General features: G+C 36.7%; 2 protein-coding genes across 2 annotated transcripts; one reads left to right on the top strand and one right to left on the bottom strand.

The window, feature by feature from the left end:
• Nucleotides 1–620: 620 nt before the first annotated feature.
• fam78ba (family with sequence similarity 78 member Ba) lies at nt 621–9,396 on the bottom strand. Its single transcript, XM_030161465.1, has 3 exons — nt 8,425–9,396; nt 4,395–4,674; nt 621–1,718 (listed from the first exon to the last, which is right to left on the bottom strand). The coding sequence occupies exons 1-3, from the start codon at nt 8,757–8,759 to the stop codon at nt 1,476–1,478; spliced, it is 858 nt and encodes a 285-aa protein (XP_030017325.1). The 5' UTR covers nt 8,760–9,396; the 3' UTR covers nt 621–1,475.
• Nucleotides 9,397–9,770: 374 nt separating this feature from the next.
• On the top strand, nt 9,771–27,154 carry cmpk (cytidylate kinase). Its single transcript, XM_030160041.1, has 6 exons — nt 9,771–10,041; nt 13,367–13,513; nt 16,896–17,048; nt 17,160–17,236; nt 17,506–17,602; nt 26,700–27,154. Exons 1-6 carry the CDS (start codon nt 9,898–9,900, stop codon nt 26,739–26,741), a joined length of 660 nt encoding a protein of 219 aa, XP_030015901.1. The 5' UTR covers nt 9,771–9,897; the 3' UTR covers nt 26,742–27,154.
• The last annotated feature ends 833 nt before the right edge of the window (nt 27,155–27,987 follow it).

Raw genomic sequence — 27,987 nt, 5'->3', positions numbered from 1 at the left:
TGCTTTTGAGCGCCAGTGGCTGGTTGAGCTTTCAGGGTTAAAGTGGTGGCACGATGGGCTAAAAAATGTCATAATTTACCCAGAATTCAATGCAAATTAGTCCTAGTTTCTCTCCAGGGTCCCAGACTGTGGACACCCTGTCAGTCTGGTCCACAAACCCTCTTGAGAGCATTAAATCAAATCTTTTAATCATGTGTTTCTGCTCTTCACCTCTAATATACATGACTTTTGCTCTAATGTTGTTTTAAAGATTTGAAGTGCTATATAATTAACATTTCACCAAACCGCTTTGTGCAACTGATACATCTTAACATCTAATTTAAATCTATTAGTTCCATTTAAGCCTTGGTCAAGGTCTATCTTTGTGAAAGCGGCCCCTGGTGAATTTCCACGATAAGAAACCCATAAGGAGTACATTGGTAGTCCCTGATTGTAGAAGAATGCATGATAGATTAGAACGTTTGTAAAATTTGGTCTGAAGAGTGTCACATCCACGCTGCCTTCAGTCTGAGTACAGTTCGGCCCCATTCCAGCTGGAATTAATGTGGCCCTGACTGCTATCACCCTCTTGTTTTAAATGTGTTGTATGGCACATTTCCAAGTCATTTACACTGCACTTATTGAAAGCATAGCTGACAACATTTATTCACTGTGGTAACAAGTCCAGCCCATCTCTCTGATAGTTTCTCAGCCGTCTGAATACAATATCAGCTGCACTACAGAGGCTAGAGTGAGTTTAAAACATTTTGCTGCTTAAGTTTGGTGTATTAGCAAAACTCCAGTGAAAACTACAGCAGATTTGTTGTTCTTCCAGACTTTTATACCAAGTGGGTGCTCTTAATACAATCTGGTCGATGCATGAGTTAAATCTTAAACCTAAAAAGATTTCTATTATATGTTTTTTTTTTTATCTCTTACATTTTCTGAATATATCCTTTTACTCATTGAGTGTGCTGAAGGCCTTTATTGGCACTGACGAGGTTTTTTTCAGCCCGCAGGAGTTTTTGGCTGATCTCAATCAAAACGTCTTCAGGTATCAAGTTATACAAAAGAAATGCTGTTCTTACACTTCTCAAGGACAGGAGTGTCTCTTGCTCTCTCATGCAATAAGATCTACATAAGGATGCAGGATATAGTTCTCATTGTGGTCTAATACCTCTGTGGTACGTCTAAAAACAGTGTCCGTTCTTCTCTAAAAGGCAGGTAGAACTCTTGAATGCAGTCTCAAACTTGTCGGGGGTCCAACATGAGACCCTTGACAGTAGTTCATTGTAGACTTCTGTTACTTGTGTCAGATCCTGGATGTAAAATCCACTCCGGCTCGTAAAAATGTTCCACTTTCAGCTTCTCGGCCACAGGGAAACCATCAGTTCTTGCTTCTTCACTTCATTACCTTCATACTTTAGTACATCCCCCCTTTTTCTCCAAGAAGAAGCTTTGATACTTTCATCTTTCTGTGCATCGCCCAAACCCTTTTACTTTGGCGGTATGACTACTAACGGTGCACCTCTCCGTGGCCTCCACATTAGCACTTGGGCGTCGTTGGCGTTCGGCCTCCCTAGTGCATTGGGAGGAATTGGCTCCTGGTAGTTGAGGATGTGCGGCTGCTCTTGGTAAGGCCGTCCCACCAACGAGGCCCGTGAGCCCAGAGGCATATCTGGGTCCACAGCGATGTCCACTCGCATGCGCCACCGCACCGTCTGCAACACAATACGCTCCTGAAAGAGAACGGATGCAAAATGTCAATACATGAACACACAGCGGAAGCTATTTTAAGGTCACGAAGAGCGTTCAGCTAAATGCTCCGATGTGCATTACATCACCTTCGACTCAAACATGTGGTTAAAAGGGTGTTGTACTTGGCTTTAATATCTGGACCAAATAAAACTTGATCTAATGTCTGGCTTCTGCTGCAAGTCAGTTGTAGTTTTACTGAGCTTAGATCCACTTGCACTGTTTACACTCCAACGATTTACCCTAAAAAATAATACTTATGGTTAGGGACGTAACCATATAAAAATGTCATATCACGGTTATTGTGACCAAAATTATCACAGTTATCATTATTATCGTGGTATTATTGAAATTGTGCTGAAAATGTTCAAAAAGTACTAATACACACACTGAAAGAATTTAAACAAGTTGTATTTAAAAAAAACAACAACAAAAAAACAAAAAAAATAATAGACACAATGTCCCTTCTGTTGCAGAAACATTCCAATATTAACCCTTAGTGGTCTGAGCCCATTTTTGCCGTTTTTCAGTCCTTTTGATTTTGCCTTTATATACTATATAAACACATGTTTACTATACCCATGTTTGGGATCTGTTTTTTCAGCACAACTTATTATTTTTTTCACTTTAACCTACTATAAAAACACAAAAGGACAGAAAACACACAAAAATATATAAAATCCGATTTGAAAAATGTATATAATTTATTGCATAAATAACACACAGATGTTTAACGAACCTTTTCAAAGGCTTTAAAAGTGAATATCGGTTCCAAATATTAGGTATAGAAAATTAAAATTGTTATAAATTCAAACTATACTCAAATATTTGACATTAAAGCAGATCTTTACATAGGGTTTTTTCCCCTAAAAGTGCAGTAATCAAACACAGTTATCATGAGAATTAGAATTTAAACGCTAACACTAACCGTCCGTGATTTTACTGCCGTTTATCGTTATACCAGTAATTGTCACATCCCTACTTATGATACATGCTAATAAACTTTTGAATCTACACCAAAATGAGTAAATATAGCCACTGTTTTTTTTGATGAAGTAATTACATTATTTATTACATTTTTTACAGAGTAACCAGCTGTTTGAAACCAATACATTCTAAAAGTAACATTCCTAAGTTATTCTATCAGAGTATTTGCAAAAAACACAATGTTATTTGTACAAAAAAAAAAAACACAGTTTGGTCCTTTTTCCACACTGTGGTTTGTGGGTTGTTGTTTTTTTTTTAAGAATATATTTATTCAATTTTCATTTTTCAAAACAACACAAAACAAAACAGCTCAGCACCACAGTTGAAACAAAAATAGAGATTCACAGTCAGCATAGTGACAGATTCCCATCAAATTCATATCTTTACAATATGACAAAAAGTCCATTCAAGAGCAGATGAAAGCTCCAGACAGAATTGAGGACACATTTCCTTCAATATGAATATGTCGATTCTAGAATGTGCCAAACATATCAAAAAGTCAAGTGGAAATATAGCCACTGTTATCTTGTATCCTCTATTATTTTGTGTTATAAACTCACAGCAAGGCATTAAGAATGACTGGATATGTGATTCTAGCGTTTCCCTCTAAAATGTTTATCTCTACATGTGTCTGTGTCCAGTAAAAACAGATGCGCTCTACCTCTTTGCTATTTAAATGATGAAGAAAAAAGCTGATTAACATCTCTTTGATTGGAGACAAAAGACTCTGCTGCAAAGACAGGACATGTAGCCCAACACATTGTGATACACATTTTGTGCTAGACTGACTTCTGGGGGGGAATAGACTCTGCACAGGAGAGATGGAGGCAGAGATGAGGTAATCTGTAACTTTACACCAGAAAGCGAAGTGCAGGAGCAGCTGATTACATCACAGTCAGACTGTATGTAATGCAAGAGCATTTTTAAAGATTTACAGGTAATGTTTCCATTTATACTGGAAAAAAAAAAAACAAAAAAAAAACCCGACAACATATATGTATCTGCCAGTCTGTCTTATGGATGCATGATATGTTTTGGAGTGTATGTAAGGTTATATTATAGCATGAAAACTGACGTCTACATACACTTGCTTATGTATTGAAAATTAAAAGAACATCAGAATCTTTTTTCAATGAATGACAGTTAACCCATAAATTTGTATTTGTATTTATTTATTTAAATGTTCTCAAGCTTCAGTTATAATAGAGCATTTGGTCATTATTTCTAATTTATGACGGGGACATTATAACTGATAATGTTAATAATAATAGCGTGATATTACATGCAATAATTACTCTCATTACTTCCATTATAAATATCAAGTGCAATGTTATCTATTATTACTTCATATTACTTTCAATATTTTGTCAATATAATTTTTTCTATCTTAGTTGATTCATTCTTGACTGCATATTTTACTTTGATTGATATCCTACAAGGCATAACTGTTATGTTAATTACTTACTTTTGATGCTGTTTTTTTATTCTAATGTTTGTTTGTTTGTTTGAGCAACATCTGACAGAAGTATTTCCTTCAGGATCAATAAAATTCTATCTTATCTTGTAAAGCCATAAAACTGTCATGAGACTGCTATTATGATGCAACAGTCCATTATGAATGCACCTGCAAATGCCCACTGGGTGAAACAGTTTGGTCTGTGTTTTGGTCGTACCTTCGTGACAGAGTTCATGGCCACCAACCAGGTGATGAAGCTCTGGTCCCTGGTGATGTGGGTCAACATGGGTGTGTTGCTGTTGCTGATGGGCACAGCCCAGGTCACACTGGGGTAAAAGTTGTCATTCATGCTGACAGTTAATCGAGATGGTTTGGATGTGGGGCCGGTCAGGGTGACAGTCTCGGTGGTGTTGCCGTACCAGGGGTAACTGACGCCGTCTGAGTCGCTGATGGCCTTGACCCGACCTTCTCGTAGCTCTGGTAACTCCCAGCTGGACCTGCAGCAGTGAACCAAGGAGAACAGAGTGAGAAAGTGCAAAGGAACGTGGACTAAATGTTCTGTTCGTGAGTGAAGGAGAAAGCGTGAGAGAGGGTCATGGTGACTAGTGGTGGGCCAAAACATCAATATGGGAATATACTGTATTACTTCCCTTGTCATACATTGTCAATACAGCGCCAGCAAATATCAATATTCTTATTACCTCTGCAAAGGAGGCTATGCGATCACTTCCATTAGTCTGTCAGTCAGCAGCATTAAAAAAAACTACACCGAATTTCATGAAACTAGGTAAAAGTGTAGAGCACAAAATAAGGATGAACCACAGAAGTTATGGAGCAAATCCTTAAAAAACTTGAAATTGTTTTTCACTTACTTTAACATTGGATAGGCCTTGGGCTAACTTAGTAAAAGCCAGTTAAATGAAAATATAACCAGTGGAACCAAATAACAAAAAGCAGGAAAAGTGGTCATAATCTGTGGTTTGTTTGTGGATTAATAATAATGTGGCCTTGGTAGAGGTTTGTGCTGGTTAAAAATGCTCTAAATCAGGGCTGTCAAACTCATTTTAGTTCAGTTCCACATTCAGCTAAATTTGATCTGAAGTGGACCGAACCAACATAATAATATAGAAATAATGTCAACTCCAAACATTTCTCTATGTTTTAGAGCAGGGCTGTCAAACTCATTTTAGTTCAGTTCCATATCCTCCCAGTATGCTCTGCAGTGGGCTGGACCAGTAAATTAATAACATAATAATGTATAAATAATGCCAACTCCAAACATTTCTATATGTTTTATAATGAAAAAAGTAAAATTACATTCTGGAAACGTTTACATCTATAAACTGTCCTTTTAAAAATGTGAATAACATGAGCAACCATGAAAAAACTGAAATACATTAAGAAAAATAAGTAGAATTTTAACTGTATTTTGCCTCTGCTTATCATTTGTAAATGTGCATTACAACTCACACATCACAATGGATCTGCAAATACACAAAATATTTTAGTAACTGGCAGAATATTAGTAAAATTGCATTTACTTCTCTTAAGACATTTCTAGTTTTTCATATTTTTTGTGAAAGTCTAGTTTGTAAATTTAAACATTTTCATGGAATTTCACTTTTTTACACTAAAACATAAAGGAAAAATTTGGAATTGTCATTATGTGTAGGTTTTTATGATCGTATTTTACTGATCTGACCCACTTGAGACTAAAGTAGGGCTTTATATGGGCCCGAAAGTAAAAAGATTGATTGTTAATATCTTGAGTGTAATTTTTGCATTTCACAGATTCATCCTGCAGGTAGGATTGGACCCTTTGGTGGGCTGGTTTTGGTCCCCAGGCCGTATGTTTGACACCTGTGCTCTAAACAGACTCTTCTACCACTTTGCATTATCAGAGGCACTACTTCCTGCATGACGAAATGTTTTACTCAATGTGTGTTAAAACATGATAAAGTTAAGTCATTCTTTTGTACATTCTTTCACCTCAGGTGTCCAGTTTGGTGTGTTCTGCTTTCTGCCTTTTCACAGGAGCTTATTTTTCTTCTTCAGTTACAAACACACTGTGATATAGCATGGATCTACCATGGTTACAGCATGGTTACACAACACTTTTATACAACCAAAGAAATAAAATAAAACAGTATAATAACACCAGCTATGTACAGTAAATAACATGTGAATGTATGGATATAACATGAGTAAAGTGAATATAATGCAGACAGGATGTGACTGAACGTAAACATGAGTTGTACATTACGGGAATTTATTTATTTTTTTTTTTTACAATTGTTATTGCCGAGTTGTAATGAATAAATAAATAGAATGAATGCATTCTAGAATAGAGTGTTCTATTTTATTACACTGGTCTGTTCATGTTAGACCACAGGTGTCAAACATGCGGCCCGGGGGCCAAATTTGGCCCTCCAAAGGGTCCAATCTGGCCTGCGGGATGAATTTGTGAAATGCAAAAATTACACTGAGGATATTAACAATCAATGGTGTCAAAATCATTTTAATTCAGGTTCCACCTACAGACACATACAGTCCAATTACAGGTACAGTTATGCAGTTAGATTTGAAGTGGGTCAGAACCAGTAAAATATTATCATAATAACCTATAAATAATGACAACCCCAAATTTTCTCTTTGTTTTTTTGGTGTAAAAAAGTAAAATTACATGAAAATGTTTACATTACCACACTATACTTTTACAAAAAATGTGAATAACCTGAACAAATATGAACAAACGGAAATGTCTTAAGAAAAGTAAATGCAATTGTACCACTATTCTGCCTGTTACTAAATGTTTTATGTGATTGTAACGCACATGTGTAAATGATAAACTGATAAACCGAGGCAGGATATTGTTAAAATTGCACTTGTTTTTCTTAAGACAATTCAAGTTGTTCATGTTATTCAGATTTTTAAAGAAACTTTGTAGATGCAAACCTGAACATATTATAATTTTACTTTTTTCACTGTTATTATTTTCCATGTTCGGCCCACTGCAGATCAAACTGGGCTGAATGTGGAACTGAACTAACAGGAGTTTGACAGGCCTGTGTTAGACGCTGTGTGCAGGGTTCAGTCTCTTTCCTTTTTTGAACCTGGACCTGAAAACATGATTTACATTGATTTGTCTGTGGATGAGTGAATTAAAAATGCAGATATGACAATTCACAATGCATGTTTGTAAGTTTGCATTCTGGAGGGACAATAAAATTTGCAGGAAAAGTTTGGGAGAAAAGTTGTCATGGATGTTGTCTTGCAATGTATTAAGTACACTACAAAAAAAATCCTGTTGTTTTTACGGAAAAACACTGGCAGCTGGGGTTTCCAGAACAATACTGTAAAAAACACATCCGACTGTAAACATATTTATGGAGTAACATGTAGATTTAACATTTTAAACATGTAGATTTAACAGTTTAAACATGTAGATTTAACATTTTAAATGTGTAGATTTAACAGTTTAAACATGTAGACTGAACAGTTTAAACATGTAGATTGAACATTGGATTTAAATGGTAAATGTTCTGCACTTCTTTAGCTCATTTTCTCCTCCTTCATGGTGTCCACAGCTCTTTCCAAATCCACCAGGTCCAACTGGGACCAGTTTAGGGTTCAGTGTCTTCCATGGACACTTGGACATATGTACAGTCAGAGCCAGGATTGGAACCACCAACCCTTTGGTTATCTACCAACTCTACCAACCCATTCATTTACAAATTTAAAATGTTACATTGGTAAATGTTTACTTTTTTATAACTTTTTTATTAGAAAAAAAGCAAATATGCTGTTATTTCAACATTATGGTCTTTGCAATAGAACAAAACAATAGAAATCCATCATTTCTACATCCAAATCTGGTTTTGTTCACATACTCTTCCTGTAAAAACTACAGCTATATTTGATTTAATCGTTAACACAAAAATCTTTTCAAATAAACAACTTTTCTTACAGTTTTTTATGTTGCAATTTTACTACTTTTTGGTGTTAATTTTACAGTCATTTTTTACAGTGTGGACCTGAAAACATGATTCACATTGATTTGTCTGTGGATGAGTGAATTAAAAATGCAGATATGATCATTCACAACGCATGTTTTTAAATTTGCATCCTGGAAAGACCATAAAATTTGCAGAAAAAAGTTTGAGAACTGTTGTCATGGATGTTGTTTTGCAATGTATGTGTGACATCTGATAATATTCTCCCTGTGATTGTGTCAGAGGTACACTTACATGCCAATATCCCCATAGGTGTTGTAGAACTCCATCTGGGTACACGCCTGGATCCAGCCCACTACCCAGGTTTCATTGCGGGGCACTGGTGGCATCACAACTCCGGCTGAGGCCCTGAAGTAAGGGGTCTTGTAACGGAGCACAATCGGGGAGTTCTCCTCAATGATGGTGGGACACTGGTCAATAGAGGCTGACACTTCATACACCACAATGTTCTCCCGTCTGATGCGGGGCTTGCATGCGATGCTCTGAATACAGCCCATAGTGCAGGCGACGAGCAAGATGAGCAAAACCAGAGAAGAAGGGAGCAAATGATACCTGGCCAGTATGCACATCAGTCCCCTCCGGTTTCCACCCTTGCCTGAAGAGCAGATTTATCTTTTAATTAATTGCCCATCATCGCTGATTGGTTGGGAGGGGGGGGGGGGGGGAGGAAAAAAAAGGAGAGAAAATGCTGTAAAGGAACACACTAGTCACCTATGAGGAGCATCCACCATCATATTTTCGGGATGCTATGGCTGGAGGTGGGAGCGCAGTGGGGACTGTGAGGAGGGGAAGTATCCCAGATCTCCGCAGCCTCCTCCTCCTCCCCCCGGTCTGCCTGCTGACTGCCGCACTGCCCTTGGCGCTCGTCCCCAGAAACTGCAATCTGGCCTCCCCTATAGGCTGCTGCTGCGTGTCCGCCGTGCGTCCGGAGGCTCCTCTGGTCCAGGTCGAGTCCACACGTCCGGCTGCACGTCGGTGCCCCTTGGTCCTGCTGCTCTGCTCCCGGCTCTGCGCTGTCATGTCAAGTGGCGACAGGGCAGCCAGGTGCGTCAGAGGGGGGGGGGGCTGGATGCCTTTTGTTTGCTTGGCTTTTTCTGTGCTTAGCCCTACATCCGCGCGGCACCCTCAGAAAAAGAAAACGCAGAAACGGCTCTTCATCACTTGGACTACATGGAAAGAAGCTGCAGAGTTTGTCTCATAAAAGATGTGCTGTGACAGGCTTTTTTAATGCTTTCCTGCCCCTGTGTTTCCATTCTTGGGGATGCATGAATGGTGCATCATGAATGGAGGCAGTGAGGCAGCATTAAACGTGCACAAAACACAGACTATATACCCACGGAGTCGCTTCTGATTTGCGTGGATTCGTGCGCGCTTTTGTGTCCTCGGTGCTGGGGGAGCATCACAGCCCGGAGAGCATCTTCCATCCGCGGGTTGTTGGGTTCGGAGGTGCTGATGCTGGAGGAACAGGGGAGGGGCGTCACCCGACCTCTGCATTGAAAAAAAGAACAAGAGCGAATGGGCGCGGCTACGTGCCTGCGTCACTCTCTACTCGCGCTCCCATTGGCTGCTGATGTCAACAGCGGAAGAGGTGTCGTTTGACTCACCGAGACTGACACGCATTCACCGGTTAGCTCGGCTCATTTTCGCACTCTCCCCCCAGTTCAAAGCCTGTTCACCTTGGAAACTCCGTGGTGGTGGTGGTGGTTTATGATCAGCCGTTTTGTCGGTTACGTGTGTCAGAGGGTGCCGAGCTTGTTGGATCGGATCTCGCAGATGATGAAGCCGCAGGTTGTGTTCGTGCTGGGCGGGCCTGGCGCCGGCAAAGGGACCCAGTGCTCCAAAATCGTGGAGGTACGAGTGATGGCGAGAGATATAACAATGGAAACTACCGACTTTTAAGTGTTAGAATGGAACAGACCACGATTAACGTAGTTTTCTGTGGATATCAGTGTGATTGAGCTTTCATAGCCCATTTATTCATACAGTACATTACTATTACATTGACTTCCGGTTGTCCTCTAAAACGAACCTGTGTATTAGCATGTAGCTAGCTAGCCACACTGGAGACCCTGTTGTAGGTGTGGAAGGGGCATTAAAACCCTTTATTTAAGTAAAACTACCAATATCACTCTGTGAGGATATTCCACTTACAGCTCACTTAAGTAAAAGTATTATTTAAAGTACTGTACTTAGAGCTAGTAGCTGTTAAAATGCTCCCAGTGTTTAACTCTTACATATCACTGCTGCATTCATGTACATTTTGCATATATTTGATGTAGATGTTTATGGTTGTACTGGTTTTAAGTACTTTATATAATACTGGGTAGTTTTAATCTGCTGTTGCTGTATGTGATTTATCAGTCTGAGTTGTTGAGAAATGCCTAAAGAGATCAGTTTAGATATGTAAAAATACTGCAGATCATTTTAATTATTGAGTGACAATAGATATTGTTCCATACATTTTTTTTTGTTTTAAATCACATTAACTGATTAAAGAAGCTGATTTAGGAATGTTATTCTGTACTTATGCTTAAGTGCTGTAGTTAAAGTACTGTACTTGGGGCTAGTAACCATTAAAATGCTCCCAGTGTTTAACTCTTGCATATCACTGCTGCATTTATGTACATTTTGCATTAGATGTTTAATGTTGTACTGGTTTTAAGTAGTGTACATAATACTGAGTAGTTTAATCTGCTGTTGCTGTATGTGATTTATCAGTCTGAGTTGTTGAGAAATGCCTAAAGAGATCAGTTTAGATATGTAAAAAAAATACTGCAGATCATTTTAATTATTGAGTGACAGTAGATATTGTTCCATACATTTTTTTTTTTTTTTTTTTTTTACATCACATTAACTGATTGAAGAAGCTGATGTAGGAATGTAACTCTGTACTTATGCTTAAGTGCTGTACTTAAATATAAATTGGAGGTGATTTATTTCTTTGTGCTACAATTCAGAAGCAAATATTTCTGTGATGGCTGTAGTTATGATTTTTCTTTGAGTCCAGTGGAAAATATGCATCTAAAAATGTATTTATTATTAATTAGTGTAATAAACTGAAGGTTAAAGTGTTCCCATATGGGTTGAGAAATTTGATGTGCCTCCAAAATCAAAGCCATCTTGGATTAGTAGGAAAGTACAATATCAGAAAACCGGTCTTTTTTATTTGACGTCATGAAAAGACCTCACAAGACAGCAGTGCTACAAACATATGATAATCATGTAACATTTGGTCCATGGTTGTAGAATGAACTAACAAGCAGCATACAAACCTCTAGAGCAGTAAAATGAATCCAAAATGATAATATGTAAAACACCAACAAAGACAATTGTACTCCCCAATGACTACTCTTTTCTTTTTCTGTTTTTATAAGTACGCGTCATTGATGACTTTTACTCGTGGAATATTTTCACAGTTGGGTATTTTTACACTAGTAAAGCATCTGCATTCTTCCTCTATTGTTGTGAAATAACAGGATACAAACAGAGCTAGCAGGAAAAACCTGACATTCACCTCACGCTGATACATTGATTATCTTTGCGGGTGGAGTTATATAATGGTCATGACACTTGGCTAATGCAGACTTTGAACAAACAGAGGCAGACGATGACGGAGATATTCACTGCATCACACCATTTGGGCGGACTTCATAAGAGCAAACATACTGATAGCACTGATATTATATTTACTTCCACGTAGACTGTAAATGAGTGGCACTTCTTGTTTTCTTAAAATGCAGTTTTGTATTCTGTGCATCCACCTGATGAAGAGGTTTACTGATAGTCTGCAGGTATTCAATATTTGAGCTGCAGCTGATGAATATTAACATCGTCTGTTATTTCTCAATTAAATGATGAGCTCTTGATACAAAAATGGCCCAAAGGTGATGATGATCTCCTCATGTATAGTCCAAAACTCAGAGATATTGATGTACAGTTCTGTGAAAAAGTCTTGAAAAAGCCACCTTTAGCTTTGTTGTTTTTGCTGTGTTTTAATGAGCATACATATTTATTTCTCATCCTCTTCTCTTTAGATACAACAAGAAAATACAGGTAATGTGTGCACAGCCTTAAAAGACCCACAAAAAACTGAACTAAATGGGTTCTAAAGGTTAAAGTGTCTATTTAATGTGACCCCTTACCCCATGACAAGAAGCAGCACAAACAGTTAGAAACATCTAACATGTTGAATGAAACCTGGTTTAAAACATTAGAAAATAAATGCAGTAAATTTCATATTGTCAGAACAAAAAGGTTAAAGACATTTTAAGTACATAGGGAGGTCACATTAAATACTACAACTTTGGGTTATTGAAGCTGTTTTTAATGATGTACATACTTCACATATATCAAATTGGATCTTAATATAGAGACTGAGAAATGCTTATGTGTGGTCATTAGGACTTTTGCACAGTACTGTTTAGGAAAGGTGAAGAAATCAAGAAAGAGGCTAGAATCATAGAATTTTGCCTGGTTATAAATTACTCAAACCGATTAATGAATTATGAAAATAGTTTGTGATCTTTGTAATAGCTGAAGACTATCTTGTTAGACACAGTTCTAGTTACGATCAGTGCCTGCTGTAAATCTAAGATTAATTGCTGATGTTAAGCAAAAGAAATCCTGTATTTTCTAAGCTTTTCAAACCTGTAATTCATTTGACACAGAGTCCTACAACATCTTGAGGAAGCTGCATGAGTTTTGACTTAGTTTATCTTAAAAAGCCTCAAAAAAATTTTTTAACAACCAAAACTTGTAGAGATGCTGCTTTGATGCTCCTTTGAAAGTCAGTCCAACTGTATGAAAGCTCGCACAGTTGCAACTTCACTGTGACTCTTTGATGTCTGTATGTGCATTAGACTGAGATACAAACTGCATGAGAGAGACTTTATAACTACCTCTGTTCATGGGCGGTACTGGGTGTTTCCTTCTCTGCCAGTATGATGGTTATTCCTGGCTGACTGCTATGTATAGAGGCTTCTTTCATTCAGTAGACAAGGGCTGACTTTTTCCTGCCTCTTAGTAAGAAGGATTCAACCATCTGTAAAGGCTGACCCTTCCACCGCAGTGTTCTACTGCTAATAAGCATGCAAACTGCTCTTCAAGTCAGTTTTCGTGAGAAATATCTGACATATGTGTGCATATTTTTAATTGTCTGTGTGTTTGTGTCCCTCAGAATTACAACTACACCCATCTGTCAGCTGGGGACTTGCTGAGAGCAGAGAGAGCCAGGGAGGGGTCAGAGTATGGACAGCTCATCGCAAACTACATCAAGGAGGGCCAAATTGTCCCTGTGGAAATCACCATCAACTTACTCAGTAAGGTATGCACAAGAATACAAGAGGTAAATCAGGACTGTCCACCTGAAAACATGTACAGGGGTTGGACAAAATAATGGAAACACCTTCACCTCAAGATGATAATGCCCCAATCCATACAGCTTGAATTGTTAAAGAATGGCATGAGGAACATTCTAATGAAGTTGAGCATCTTGTATGGCCGGCACAGTCCCCAGACCTCAACATTATTGAGCATTTATGGTCAGTTTTAGAGATTCAAGTAAGACGTCAATTTCCACCGCCATCGTCTCTAAAAGAGTTGGAGGGTATTCTAACTGAAGAATGGCTTAAAATTCCTTTGGAAACAATTCACAAGTTGTATGAATCAATACCTCGGAGAATTGAGGCTGTAATTGCCGCAAAAGGCGGACCTACACCATATTAAATTATATTTTGTTGATTTTTTAAGGTGTTTCCATTATTTTGTCCAACCCCTGTATATTCTGACTGGTCTGGGTACTCAGTTTTAAATGCCAGTCTTTGAAACTGCTTTGAATACTGGAAAACCAACCCCTGTCACAATTATTAGGGCATTTCATGATGACAGTTATTTGAGTTGACCACAGTCACCTTGAGGGTTTGTCTCCTTTCTGTACCTACCTGGCCCACTTTCACAGACTTACTTAGAAATAGTTGAATTTTTGATTCCAAGAAGGATCCATCTTATGCCATATTTTGATATTCTACAACTATCTAAACCTCAAGATAGACTGATTACATTCGTCATGCCATCCATTCCAAATGTTCATTAGAGAGTTTCTTGTGATCAGACAAGTAGAATTCATGAAAGATGTTTTTTTTTTTTTACCTGCTGACTGTTTCAGCTGTAGCTTCAGCCGTCATCAGAGCAGTTAAATGCTTCCTGGTGTGACATGTCTAAATCCCTCCAGATGCCGCTACAGCAGCTGCTGAACTCACCCCTATTTGCCATCACCTTGCACCAGCAATATTTCCTAAAAATCTCATCAAAGCTCTTATGCAATTTAATCAACTTATATATCATTCATGCCTATAATACTTAAATAGTGCCTTTAATATGTTTCCAGCTCCATATAATGACCAAACACGACCTTTGACTTGAGCTCATTTGAATATCATGTTGGAAAATACCGCAAAATCATTAGGTTTGACTTTTAAAATCTAAAATAACATTTTTCCCACCTTATATTGCTTGAAATATGTTAAAAACAGTATATTTATCCATCAAATATATCAAGCTTTAGAATCTGTGAGGAGGGTAAGATGTTCAATTTTAAGACAAACTAAGAAGGTTTAAAAATTATACATTCCATGCAGAGGTGAATGGAACATCCCATCCCAGTCTTATTTACAAATGTTTGTTGTTGTTATGATCATAAGTATTTGTTGCTTTAATGGAACTCCTTTCCAGTCGAGAAAATCATGTCGCTATTAATACAAAACAGCTCCAGACTTAGTATTACAGACATTATCACGCTAAAAGGGATCAATTTGGGAGATGCTTGATATGACTGTTTTGCTTCAGCAACTGAGTCATGCATCACTGAACATGGTCCAAAATTATTTTGTAGACATGATTATGCATTTTACTGAGGCAGACACACTTATTTTTAAAATAAATCCAAAGTGGGCAAAACAGATAGGACACCAGAAAATGTCCTTTATTCACATGCATAAAAACATTAAGATTAAACCGTTTATCTCCATTGTGATCACTACTTCCCTATCCCTTTTCTAGCCTGTTATGTGTTTAGAATACTTTACTCAATCTCCATTTTTAGACACGCCTGCAAGTCTCAACCAATAAAAGGGATACTATTTTTGCATAATAGACTGTACAGAGTTTTTTATTATTATTATTTTTATGTTTAAACTTATTTCTTCTGACCAACAAAATGAAGGGGTGACCAGGGGTAACGCATCATGGCCAACATCACTGCCAAATTTGTTCATCTTACCTGTATTTATTATAAAGCTGTGGAGCATACATAATCACAAACACACACAAACAGATGGCACCGACCTCCCTCCTCACAGTCTGACTCTGTTGACGTCATCTCATCATGTCGTCTTCATCTGAGGGACAGTTTACCACCAACATGTGTTTAAGATGCTTCTAATACTTGACTGACAAAAGTTGTCCGAACAGAAAGACAGCCAATAAATTTTTCTTATTATTCGTGTTATCAAGTTAAATGCATGATTGTGGTTCATGGTGCTATCCTGTGGTCATTTAATAACATGCTACGTGTAAGTTCAATCACAGAACCCAGAATCAAATGAATTGTTGACTGTTATTTTAAAACCTAAAGAATCATTTAAACATATTTTTGAGATATTTGTTTCACATTACTGATTTGTTTTGTGAATAACTGTAACAAGCAGGATAATGTCCAACAAGACAATATTATCATCCCTCAGGGTGATCAAGATCCTGCGTTACCCTGGTAGGGTTTATTTCACAATAATGAGATGTCCCCTCTTCATTACCCCTTGTTTATTAAAGGAGTAATATTTTGCTTTTTTAAAGGGAATTCTGCATTTTCAAACATTTCCCTGTGGTCTCCATAAACTGTAAATGCTCTGCTTGGGCCTGAATTCTTCATTCATTCAACTCCACAGGTCCATCTTCAACCCTATTTCTGAGTAATGACACCAGAAAGGTGGTTTGGAGCCACTTGTGCATTAATACAACTAACAGCTGAACATTTTAGGTAATCGGCTCGAAGTTTGGACATATTTTCAGTATGGACTATAACCACTGCTGCTGACAAACAATTATGTCATACTCGGAGAAATGTTCATCTTGACCTTATATGTGCAAATGTCGTAACATAACTGGTTATAGACGTAACAAATTAAGCAGGAATTCAAACAGGTCGTAGAAATCCATTTGACTTTTGCCGGTATGAATATAAAGATAGCTTTGCAGCACCTGGAGGGTTCAAATTCAAACTTTTAGAACTATTAGGGTCCAAATACACAAATAAATCAACCAAAGACTAATAAAAGTGGGTTTAGCTAAATATGACCCCTTTAAACTATTATTAGGCTTATACTATAATAGAAGAATTAAGTGCACAGATAAATAATTTATGACAATGTATCATCAACTACAGTGCACGATCAAACCCAGTGCTATGTGGGTTTGATTTGGATGCTCCCACAATCCATAGAGGTTAATTGGATACTATTGCGCACTAGACAGCAAATATATTTCTCTAGACTGTGACAACTTAAGACACGGCTGCAGGGTAAAATAATAGTCTTGTTACTTAAATAGCTTTTTTGTTCTTTTTGTCTGAATTTCTGCTTTTAAAGATGTTTTGACTGAACACAGTGAAATCTCTTCACAAAATGATTTATTTTTTTTTATCCGTTCTTAAGGCGATGGACGAAACCATGCAGGAAGATGATAAAAAGTTCCGTTTCCTCATAGACGGCTTCCCTCGCAATGAGGACAACCTTCAGGGCTGGAACAAGGTCATGGATGGGAAAGCAGACGTCAAATTTGTGCTTTTCTTTGACTGTAGTAATGAGGTATGCAAAGAAGCTTTTGTACTAAAACCCTCTTAGCGCTTATCAGATCCATGGAGCACTACACTGATATTCAAGGAGCTGTTTTATTATCTGTGTGTCTGTTTTCCTAAGGTTTGCATCGAAAGGTGTCTAGACAGGGGGAAGAGCAGTGGACGCACAGACGACAACAGAGAAAGCTTGGAAAAAAGGTAGAATTCTGCACCACTGACTAAAAATCTCGACCTTTGTTTGTTTTGTTATTGGTTTTGCATAATCTACCACTGTCTTTTCTATCTTTTATTGACTTCATGTTCTGGTTTTCCTTCTGTCTGTCTGTACACCACATGTGTATGGATTTCTCTGACCTATTTAACTGACTGTTGGACACCTGCATGTGTGTTTTTGACCTAATTTGTGTCTCCTTCAAGTCCCCTGTGTCATCTGACCCCGATAACAGGCATATTTTTCTTTGATGCAGAATCAAAACCTACCTGCAGTCTACGCGACCAATCATTGAACAGTATGAGAAACAAGGCAAGGTGCGCACTATAGACGCCTCTCGTTCTGTGGATGAGGTGAGTACAAATCACTGACCGTAAGGAAACACGCTGTTGCATCTCTATGCCAGATTTAGAGTCCTGAAGGGGGTTTTTTTTTGGGGTAAGTCATGGGCAAGATGCAGATTGGTGACAAATGAAAAGGGAAAATGCTGTGGACCAACACTTTAGAAAGACACTCGGGGTCAGATTTACTAAGGCAGTGCAAATTAGCAAGGCAGCAATGCAAAAAAAAAAAAAAAAGGTCTGTATTTGAATTTATGAATGCAGATGTAGCCAATTCATTTCATTGCGACTACACATAAACACATCTGATGAGGGATGCTAGGATTATTCTACTAACAACACAGACACAGCTTGTTACTGTGATGTGACAAAAACAAATTTAGGTGTTACACATGTTTGCTCCAGGAAACAGCAACACACACCAAACAGAGGTAGTAGGAGGAGGGTATTTCTGTAGTAGAACTGGAAGTGTTAGCGGATGAGTGGAGCCAAGTCTAAAATAGTGGCATAAAACACTTTCACAACACAATGTCGAACCTGTTAAAAAGCCCAACGGAGAGCAGGAGGCATCTTCCACAGAGGAAATAAAAGAAAGTGGCATGATGTAAAGGAGAGGTGACATTTGTAACCGCCGTTGGAGTGAATTTGGACTTCAGTAATTTGATTGATTGATTGTATTTATTTTGAATATGAATGTCAAAACAAGAAAATAAATTAAAAAAACACTTAAACATAAGAGATAAGACATATAATATATATTCGAAAAGGAGTGAGAAGAAGTACAACTTATAAACTCCACCCCTTCTTCTTATATAATTAATAACAATAATAACCTTCCTAATTTTTTTTGCTATGTTATGTAGTATGTGAAAATTGTTTTGTGTGATTATATTGTATGTTATTTGCATTGACAAGTTGTAAAGATTATTGTAAGGACCCCAGGAAGAACAGTTGTAGCTATGGTACAGCTAATGGGGATCCGAAAGAAAGAAAGAAGTCTAAGCATATCTATACTATATACTGTAATATGGCTGATACTTATTAAATAATTTGGTTTCTGTCTTTATATTATTATGAACAAATATAATATGATTTACATAAACACATAATACAATAACACATGTATGTAAATACATATTCATACACAGATCTATAATTCACATCACTCTGTGGTCAAACCTAAGCTTTACATACACTCAGTCTATGCGGTTTATCAGCTGTTGTTTTTAAATATCAACAATAGAGCGGAAACACAGGCAAGGCAGTTTTATGAGTATAGCACAATTCAAACACAGGGCAGTTCACAGTGCTTTACGAAAATGGAAAAGAGACAGATTAAAAACACACAATTACAATTAAAACATAATCAATAAAACATAAATAATAATCAATTAAAACAAAGTAAAAGGTCAGAGTGCAGACAGAAGCCTTTCAGTTGTTCTATGCACAGTTGAACAGCTGTTTTCAGCCTGGACTGAAACACTGTCACAGTTCAGGCCTGTCTCACATCGTCAGAAAGTGTCTGTGTCACCAACAGAACCAGGAAAAAGACTTTAAATGTAAGATTTTTTGTATTTCATGTATTGCATTTAGAAGCCTGATGAGTTTATATTACGGTAAAACCTCTGCTTGACTGGAGTTGTTGAGCCTCCTGTGATTTGGTAATGTTATATAAGAGGCTCTTTTCAGTTCTCATCACAGGGCCAGGAACAATGCGGCTGAAAATGTGGACTGTTTTGTAGTTGATTTATTCTGAGATCACCTTCCTTTGCTATTCAAATTAATTAAAAGGAAAGGAGAGAAACCACTACCATGTGCTCTCTGATCTCAGGAGCATAAATGGTAAAAATGAATTACAACAGGCTTTTTTTTATGTTAAATAATGTAAATCGACAGACAGAATCGTGTGACTCATTTAAACACTTCAAAGTAAAAACTCTGAAAAATACAGATACGCTTAACCCTTTATAGGGCACTAATAGAAATACCTTGAAATTCAAAATGTTAACCTTAGCGTGTTATTGGAAGACCTAACAAGACTTTATCACTTTTGTGAAATTTTTCAAAATGTTTTATTTTTATGTAGAAAATCAAAGTCAGTGAAGTTACCATATTTGGTTCCTTACATGTAAGTGGCAAAAAAAAAAAAAAAAATTAAACGTTGATATAAAAAAATACAAGAAAGACACATGTAAGGTGAAAAGAACATATATTTTAGAACATCACTTTTAGAACATTAGACCAACATACACTACAAACAAAAAGTTAAGGATATTTTTAATTTTTGGGCTATTTTTTTCAGTTGGGATTTTTGGACAGCACTTTATACTTTTTTTGTGTGAATTGAATTGAAACACATATTTTTAATGACCAGACATAGTTTTATTTACAAATGGCAAAAAAATGACAAAAAAAACAAGAGAAATATCCTTAACTTTTTGTTTGTAGTGTAAGTGCTGATCCAGACCCCTGTCCACATCCACATGACCCCTTTGAACATCATTCCTTACATTAGTACCATAACTGCATGGTACCGAACAAAGCAGGTACACTCACTGTTCATGCAGAGGTGGACCTGACAGACCCTGTAGACCACATTGGACCTGACAGACCCTGTAGACCACATTGGACCTGAGACTGTTGACTCACTGTAACTGTTACTGTCACTGTCTTGTAATGTATTTGGAAATTACTACAAATTGTCACTTGCCCAATTAAGGGTTAAAAATGAAAAAATAAAGGGAGCTCTAGGGATGTAATGATTACCGGTATAACGGTAAACCGCGGTGAAATTCCCGACGGTTAGTATTACTGTTTAAATTCTAATTATCATGATAACCATGTTTGATTACCGCACTTTGAAAGAGAGAGAGAGAGAGAGAGACCCTAAAAGAACTCGAACTTGATCTGGAAAATGGTCCAACAATGTCCATAAGGTGCCATCTTTATTGCACATTTGTATGTTTGATGTTTACATGTTAATATTTGAATGTTTCTGCCAACAGAAAGTACATTGTGCCTATTATTTAATTTGATTTTTTTTTTTTTTTCAAAATACAACTTGGTTAAATTATTTCAGTGTGTGTATTAGTACTTTTTGAACATTTTGAGCACAATTTCAACAATACCGTGATAATAATGATAACTGTGATAATTTTGGTCACAATAACCGTGATATGACATTTTCATATGGTTACATCCCTAGAGAGCTCACAGGTTGTGTTTATTTTTTCATCACTTTATTTGGGATCCTGCACACCTCTCATTTTTTGGATGCGCGTGTCGATCACCTCTCTTCCCGATTAAGGGTTAAGCGACATGCTAACATAACTGTTTCCATGCCTTTTCTAACTAACTTTGCTCCACACACCCCTTAAGTAAATCTCAGCAGTAGCCTTTTATTGCCAAACAATGGTTTGCCCTGAATGTGTCAGCCGGGAACTCCTATTAATAATAGCAAACAAGTCTCGACTATGATACATGTCACAAATAAGTAGTGGAAACTTTGTCATGTGGAGTAGTTTCACTTGAAGATTGATGTGATAGGCTTTCACGACAGTTTCCAGAAGCTAATCATTGATTGTTAATACCTGCTCCTAAGTTTGAAGTTCTTGATCTGAGTTCTTCATATACTGACTTGAACTCTGAGAACTCTTGTGTGCTTTTCTTCATACGTCAAATCCAGAACAGTCAGAGAGAAAAAAAAAAAAGAAGAAAAACAATAGACCTTGGTAGTGCAGGACTGCAGCTGTTGAAGGCTTTCCCTATGGATGTTGCTCCAGCTGTAGATGTGCCTGCTTTGTACTGCTCTAATATGCGATCATCAAAGTCTGTGCACACACACATATACACATATACACACCTCGCCTGTGTGCAGTGACATCTATTAAAAACTTGTGTATCACATCCAGGCAGATCATAATCAAAGATCAACCTCAGCCGCAGCAGCAGCAGTCGAACTACAATCCCAGACACATCCAGGCAGCCTTGAAAACAGTGTGCAGAGATAAATCGACCTCCACTGTGGCACTATCTGCAGTATTACTTTACCCCACGTTATGTTATATTAAATAAAGTGAGGGCGGTATAGAAAATCCACATAAAAACAGAAAGCAGCTTTATTCATTTACTCTATTTCTTTGCAGACAGTATATTTAATGTTCTGTCTAGTCAACATCTTTTCACTTGTAAATAAATAGATAAATAAAAAGACTGTATCTGTTCCTGCCTTTGCCTACAGCACAGTTCAGAAACGTCTGGATGCATCTCGTGAATAATGATGCAATTTTGACTGTTTTGGTGCACTAGCAGACTTTAGAAAAGGCCTAAAAAAAAGCATTAAAATGTATTAAGACTAAGATGAATATCTAAGACTGCTCTACAATTTTTTTTTTGTTTTTTGTTTTTTTTAAGTTATCTGCTTCATAGATAAAATGTGCTAAATCTTACACACAGTGCCGATGGACTAGTATTTCAGGATAATAAAGTGCAACATTTTGAATAACTTTATGTACATTTATATAATATTTATAAATCTTAGTCAAGGGGGAATCTTTAGAATGTATTCTAATGTGCAGATATTTCTATTGATTCACAGAATTACAAAGTCTGACCCAGTAACTAGGACTATGAATTTTCCTTTATTACTGACCCAAATCGTCACTACTAAATAATAATAATAATAATAATAATAATAATAATAATAATATTTAATAATAATAATGTTTATAGCACTTTTTGCAGAAACATTTCACGAAGTGTTTACAATAAAATCAGAAGTAAAATACATAGGCAAAAAGCACACAGCTATATATACAGGCATAAAAATATACCCCCCCCCCCCAAAAAAAAAAAAAAAGCCTGTCTAAATATAAAGCTCTTCAGTTGCTTTTTCAAAGACTCAATTGAAAAGTGTCACTACTATCTTAAAACATTTGTCTTATAGAATAACACCACTTCATCACTATCATTTATCAGTAGTAAACTGCTTCCACCTACATAGATCTGCTGTTTTTCTGGTTTGTAGATGGAATTTTGATCTGTCTGGAGCATTTAACCCAAAAACTAGAGTAGTTTGGAACCCGTAACACTTGTTCCTGGCTGAAACAAGCAAACAAAACAAATAGTACATTTTCTGCATTGATGTGTGAACTGTTGTGTGGGTGTGTACGATTCTACAAGTTGGACAGACTGAATGAAGATGACAACAACAAAGAACAGAACAAAGACAGTGATGAAGTCTGAGAAACCAGTGGAAATGATCATTTGCTGTAAGTGTAGTGTCATAAAGGCACTGGTGTTATTGAGGATATCGCACATTCTACTGGATTTTAGGAGGATCTTAAAAGTAAATAAACTGGTTTCGCCACAATGCAAAGGGAAAAAAAATGAAGGATGAACTAGAATGAAAACACGTTGTAATGGAGCTGGATGGATACATATGTTACCATGTTGTACACCACCTCCTGTTCATGACACATTATTGATTAGAATAAACCCACTCAAAACCTGTGGAATAACAGGAAGAATCAAGGTTCCACAAGTAGGAATGGAACCATATGAAAATTTCATATCACGGTTATTGTGACTATCACAGTTATCATTATTATCACGGTATTGTTGAAATTGTGCTCAAAATGTTCAAAAAGTACTGATACACACACTGAAATTATTTAACCAAGTTGTATTTAAAAAAACAACAACAAAGTAATTGGTTCAATGTCCCTTCTGTTGCAGAATCATTCAAATATTAACCCTTAGTGGTCTGAGTCTATTTTGTCTGTTTTTCAGTCCTTTTGATTTGGCCTTTATATACTATATAAACAAATGTTTACTATACCCATGTTTGGGATCTGTTTTTTCAGCACAACTTCATCTATATCATCTGTCTATTATTTTTACACTTTAACCTACTATAAAAACACAAAAGGACAAAAAACACAAAAAAAATAAAATCCGATTTGAAAAATGTATACAATTTATTGCATAAATAACACACAGATGCTTAATGAACCTTTTCACAGACTTTAAAAGTGAATATTGGTTCCAAATATTAGGTATAGAAGATTAAAATTGTAATAGATTCAAACTATACTCAAATATTTGACATAAAAGCAGATCTTTACATAGGGTTTTTTCCCCTGAAAGTGCGGTAAACAAACAGTTATCTTGAGAATTAGAATTTAAACGGTAATACTAACCACCTGCAGTTTTACCGCCGTTTATCGTTATATCGGTAATCGTTACATCCCTATCCACGAGTCATCAACAGAACCGGTTCAACAGCTGATTTGGTGGACGAGGCCTACGAAGTCTCGCACTATGTACCAGTTAAAACTAGGGCTGTGTATCGGCAAGAATCTGGCGATGCGATACAAATCACAACACTAGAATCACAATACAATATATCAAGATATATCATGATACTGTTAAAAAGGCAATTTTTTATTGTTTTTTTTTTTTTTTTAAAGATTTTTTTCCTGGAATAATTTAATTACACCCAAAATCTGCACAAATACTGAACACATTTTTATTTGATCACTGCAGGATCTAATGTTATGTCACAAAATCTTCCTGTGTTCAAACTTAAATTATGTTTTACAGACATTACAGCTAAATATCCTGCTCAAATGTTCATATTCTATTAGTTCATAACTAACATCATAACATTATTTTTGTGCAATCCCAACAAAGGAACTACCATCTGCCTCTCAGACAGTAAAAAGTGCTTTTAGGATGATTCAAATAACCATTATTTAATAAAACAATGTTAAATTATAATAAATAAGATAAAAACAATTTGTGACGATTTGTGTGGTTTACTTCTGTGACCTTTGAAGCATCAGTGATGGTCATATGTTGGATTTTATGAACGAAATTCCTTCCTGATATAGAAAATAAGGTTTTTTCTGATGCCAATATGGATGTTCCTTTGCATTTCTTCATTCTGTTTTTATTTGTCCTCCCTTTTCCAAAGAAATTCTCACAACATGAAAACTGTCACTTCCTTAAAGTTTTTCAGCCCTTCATCACATTGTCTTTGAATGAACACACATTCACACACGCAAATTTATGCAAAAACAAAACAAATATCTGCCACCGCCATTGGAAGAAAGACAGATGGCAGCCAGTATCAGCAATTATGGTCTGTCTTTGTTTCTCCAGTTTTTAGTGTGTCATTGAAAACAAGTCACCCCTTTTTGTTTTTGTGTCCCAGCATTTTCTGGTCTTTGATTCAAGCTGCATGCAGAATGAAAGAAGTGCTTTCCTTACCACAAGAGGTGCAAACATCCCATAGATTTTTGCAGATAAACAACCTTATTTACCATTAACCTTTGTAACAGCTGGATGTCTGTATCGTCACATTTCCAGATCAATGGAAAACTAAGCTGACAAAGAAAATATACTGAACAACAAAAGAAACGCAAGTTTTGGTCGTTAATTTAGGCAAGAGTTCAGCTGTCCTGTTGAGTTGTCAACTGAGATACACATTACAATAAGTGAGTTGTAACCATTGGAGCGTGTGTTTGCAGGCAAACACGACCACGAGTGGTGTTGAGCACGTGTACAAAGTATCGGAGGTGCAGTACGTTTTGAGTGTTATGGTAGTGGGAGCAACAAATGGGAGTGGCAATTCCCTTTGTTTATCCGGGGGCTATAAAAAGAAATAGTAAGATTCAAAAGTTACTGCATTACCACGATGCCTCACCTTAACGATAATCTGAGAGAACGCGCCATTGGTACGCTTGATGCTGGTTTAACGGCTCACAACGTTGCGAGACATCTGCAAGTGCACGAGTCCACCATCAGTAGGCTGAGGACACGATTCTGTGACACAGGGACCACTCGGGACAGACCAAGATCTGGAAGACCACGTGTGACCACCCGTAATCAGGATCGCCATATTTGCTTGGCCCATCTCCGTGACCGTCAACTCAGTGCTACAAGGATAGCAAGAGAGACCCACTGTAAATTTCACAGCTGGATATAAATATCTCATATGAAACCAATATTCATAATAAAACTCCCATATAAACCAATACCGAAACATCTTCTTTTGTTGTTCAGTATATAATGTTTAAGTGCATTCGAAATACACAAATTCAACTGTTTTCTTGAGTTATAAATGTCAGCAGCGCTGTTGTTTTCATCAGGTCGGTTAACCCATAGAGACCTAGTGCTACTTTTGTGGCAATTCCCAAATGAATTTTTTCTCTATTTTTAGCCTTTCTTAAGTTATTTATCACCATTTATTCTAATATTATGCTCTGTATTTTGCATTTTTAACCCATAAAAACCCAGTGCTACTTTTGCAGCAGCTCCCAAATGAATTTTTCTCACTATTTAACTTTTCTTAAGTGATTTATCACCATTTGTTACTATATTATCCCCTGTAATTTGTGTTTTTTCAGTGAAAATGAGCTATTTTACTATATTTAATTTACTAAGTATGTACCATACTTTCCGATCGATAAGCTGCTACTTTTTTCCGTACACTGTGAACCTGCTGCTCCAAAAGGATGCGGCTAATTTATGTTTTCTGGGCTAACGATTGATCAGGCTGACGAAGAAGGAAATAGAGCTGCTGCACGTAAGCTTGGCATCAGTGAAGCGATGGTGAGACGTTGGAGATGGGGTGGGTGTGGTTTATAGTCCGGCAAGTACGGTAGATGTTCATAAACTCAGATTTAAGCTGAAGGTTATATCACAAACGAAAAAAAAAAAGGAAGAAAAAGTGACTTTTCTCAGCCACTTATATCACTTTCTGATCATAAACCCAGTGTGTCCATCCACTGTCACTGATCCAACTCCATGGGTTTTACTGGTGAATTCATGTTGGAGAAGATGACAGTGTTTCCATGCTAACTACGGAGCCTCTGAATGTCCAAATGGGTCATATCTGATGACCATGAAAAGATGACAAACTGTATTTTACACCAAATATTTACATGTATTGCTAGAATTAGTGGATCAACAGGTATTAAACAGTTCAGATCAGTCGATGGTTTTTGTAACTGGTGGATGTTTGAGTCTTTTACGGGTCAAAAAAAGCTATAAAATTACACTTTTAGCCATGACAGTACTTTTTTTTTTTTTTTGTCTTTTTCAGGTGTTTGCCGATGTGAAAACCACCCTAGACAAAGAAGGCTGAGTTTCCATACTGCCAACAATAATTAACTTTTTAGTTTTCTTTTTATCCACTGCAACTACACTATAAGTTTATACGTCCGTTCAAATGTCTTTTTACTCTTGGTCATCTTTTTTTTTTTTTTTTTGGGTTTTCCATCTTTTGTAAATGCTGCACTTATTGTTTGTGAGTGAGTGTACAATATGTATTAGTGTGAATGAAGTAGAGATGCCCCGTAGTTATTTGTTACTGTCTTTCATCATAGCTTGAGGCCTTTTTGCATAGAAGCAAAATGTATTGTTTAGCATAGAGGGATTGTTGAGCCGCATTATGTAATAAAAGTTCAAAATGTAATGAGAATGTCGCGTCATCTTGTAATAAAGCCACATTATGTAGTAAACTACTTCAATGCATTATGTAGTAAATTTTTTCGCATTATGTAGTAAGTTATTACAATTTGAGAAATTTATTACAAAATGCACTTGGCACATTTTTATTTTCAGGAAAAAGTAATGTGCTAAATTAATCTTTAAACTGTGTGGTTAAAGTTCTGATTCCATTACCTGTAGCTCCTGTGACTAATTTCTTCTAAATTGCTCTGAAATTATATTAATTTGGCTTGTTATTACATAATGAACCATGTTATTACAGTTTTTTGAATAAAAATGTGTCAAGTGCATTTTGTAATAAATTTCTCAAATTGTAATAACTTACTACATAATGTGAAAAAATTTACTACATAACGCATTGAGGTAGTGTATTACAAAATGCGTCAGTTTATTACATAATGCGGCTTTATTACAAGATGACGTGACATTCTTATTACATTTTGAACTTTTATTACATAATAGGAATTTATGACATAATGCGGCTCAACAGGGACACTTTGTCAATCAACGCCACAGTCTCTAAAAAAAACACAACAGTATTTATCACTGATGTCTTCAGATTACATGTCATTCTAAGCAGTTATAACGCTTCAGACCAAACCAGGACTTGGATCCCCTTCAGACCTTCACAGCCAGTTAGTTGGTCTTTGTCTGGCATCCAAATAAAATGCATACAACAGCCGTGTCATGTTGAATGGACAAAAACAACAGGTGCTGTCTTCAGTTGTCACTTAAAAATCTGTGCTACTGTGTTTCTATGATCAATGCTTCATTTTTGTGATGATTATTTTACTGTGTTTGTGCAGAAATCGGAGCTGAAGTAATTATTTTTAATTTTTTTTTTGTTAAATCTGTACTGTATCAGAAGGAGCACTGATTTG

Source organism: Sphaeramia orbicularis, chromosome 17 (assembly GCF_902148855.1).
Source record: "Sphaeramia orbicularis chromosome 17, fSphaOr1.1, whole genome shotgun sequence".
In the NCBI taxonomy this organism is placed as follows: Eukaryota; Metazoa; Chordata; class Actinopteri; order Kurtiformes; family Apogonidae; genus Sphaeramia; species Sphaeramia orbicularis.
The sequence above is the reverse complement of the archived record's forward strand: the minus strand, read 5'-3'. Positions and strand labels throughout refer to the sequence as shown.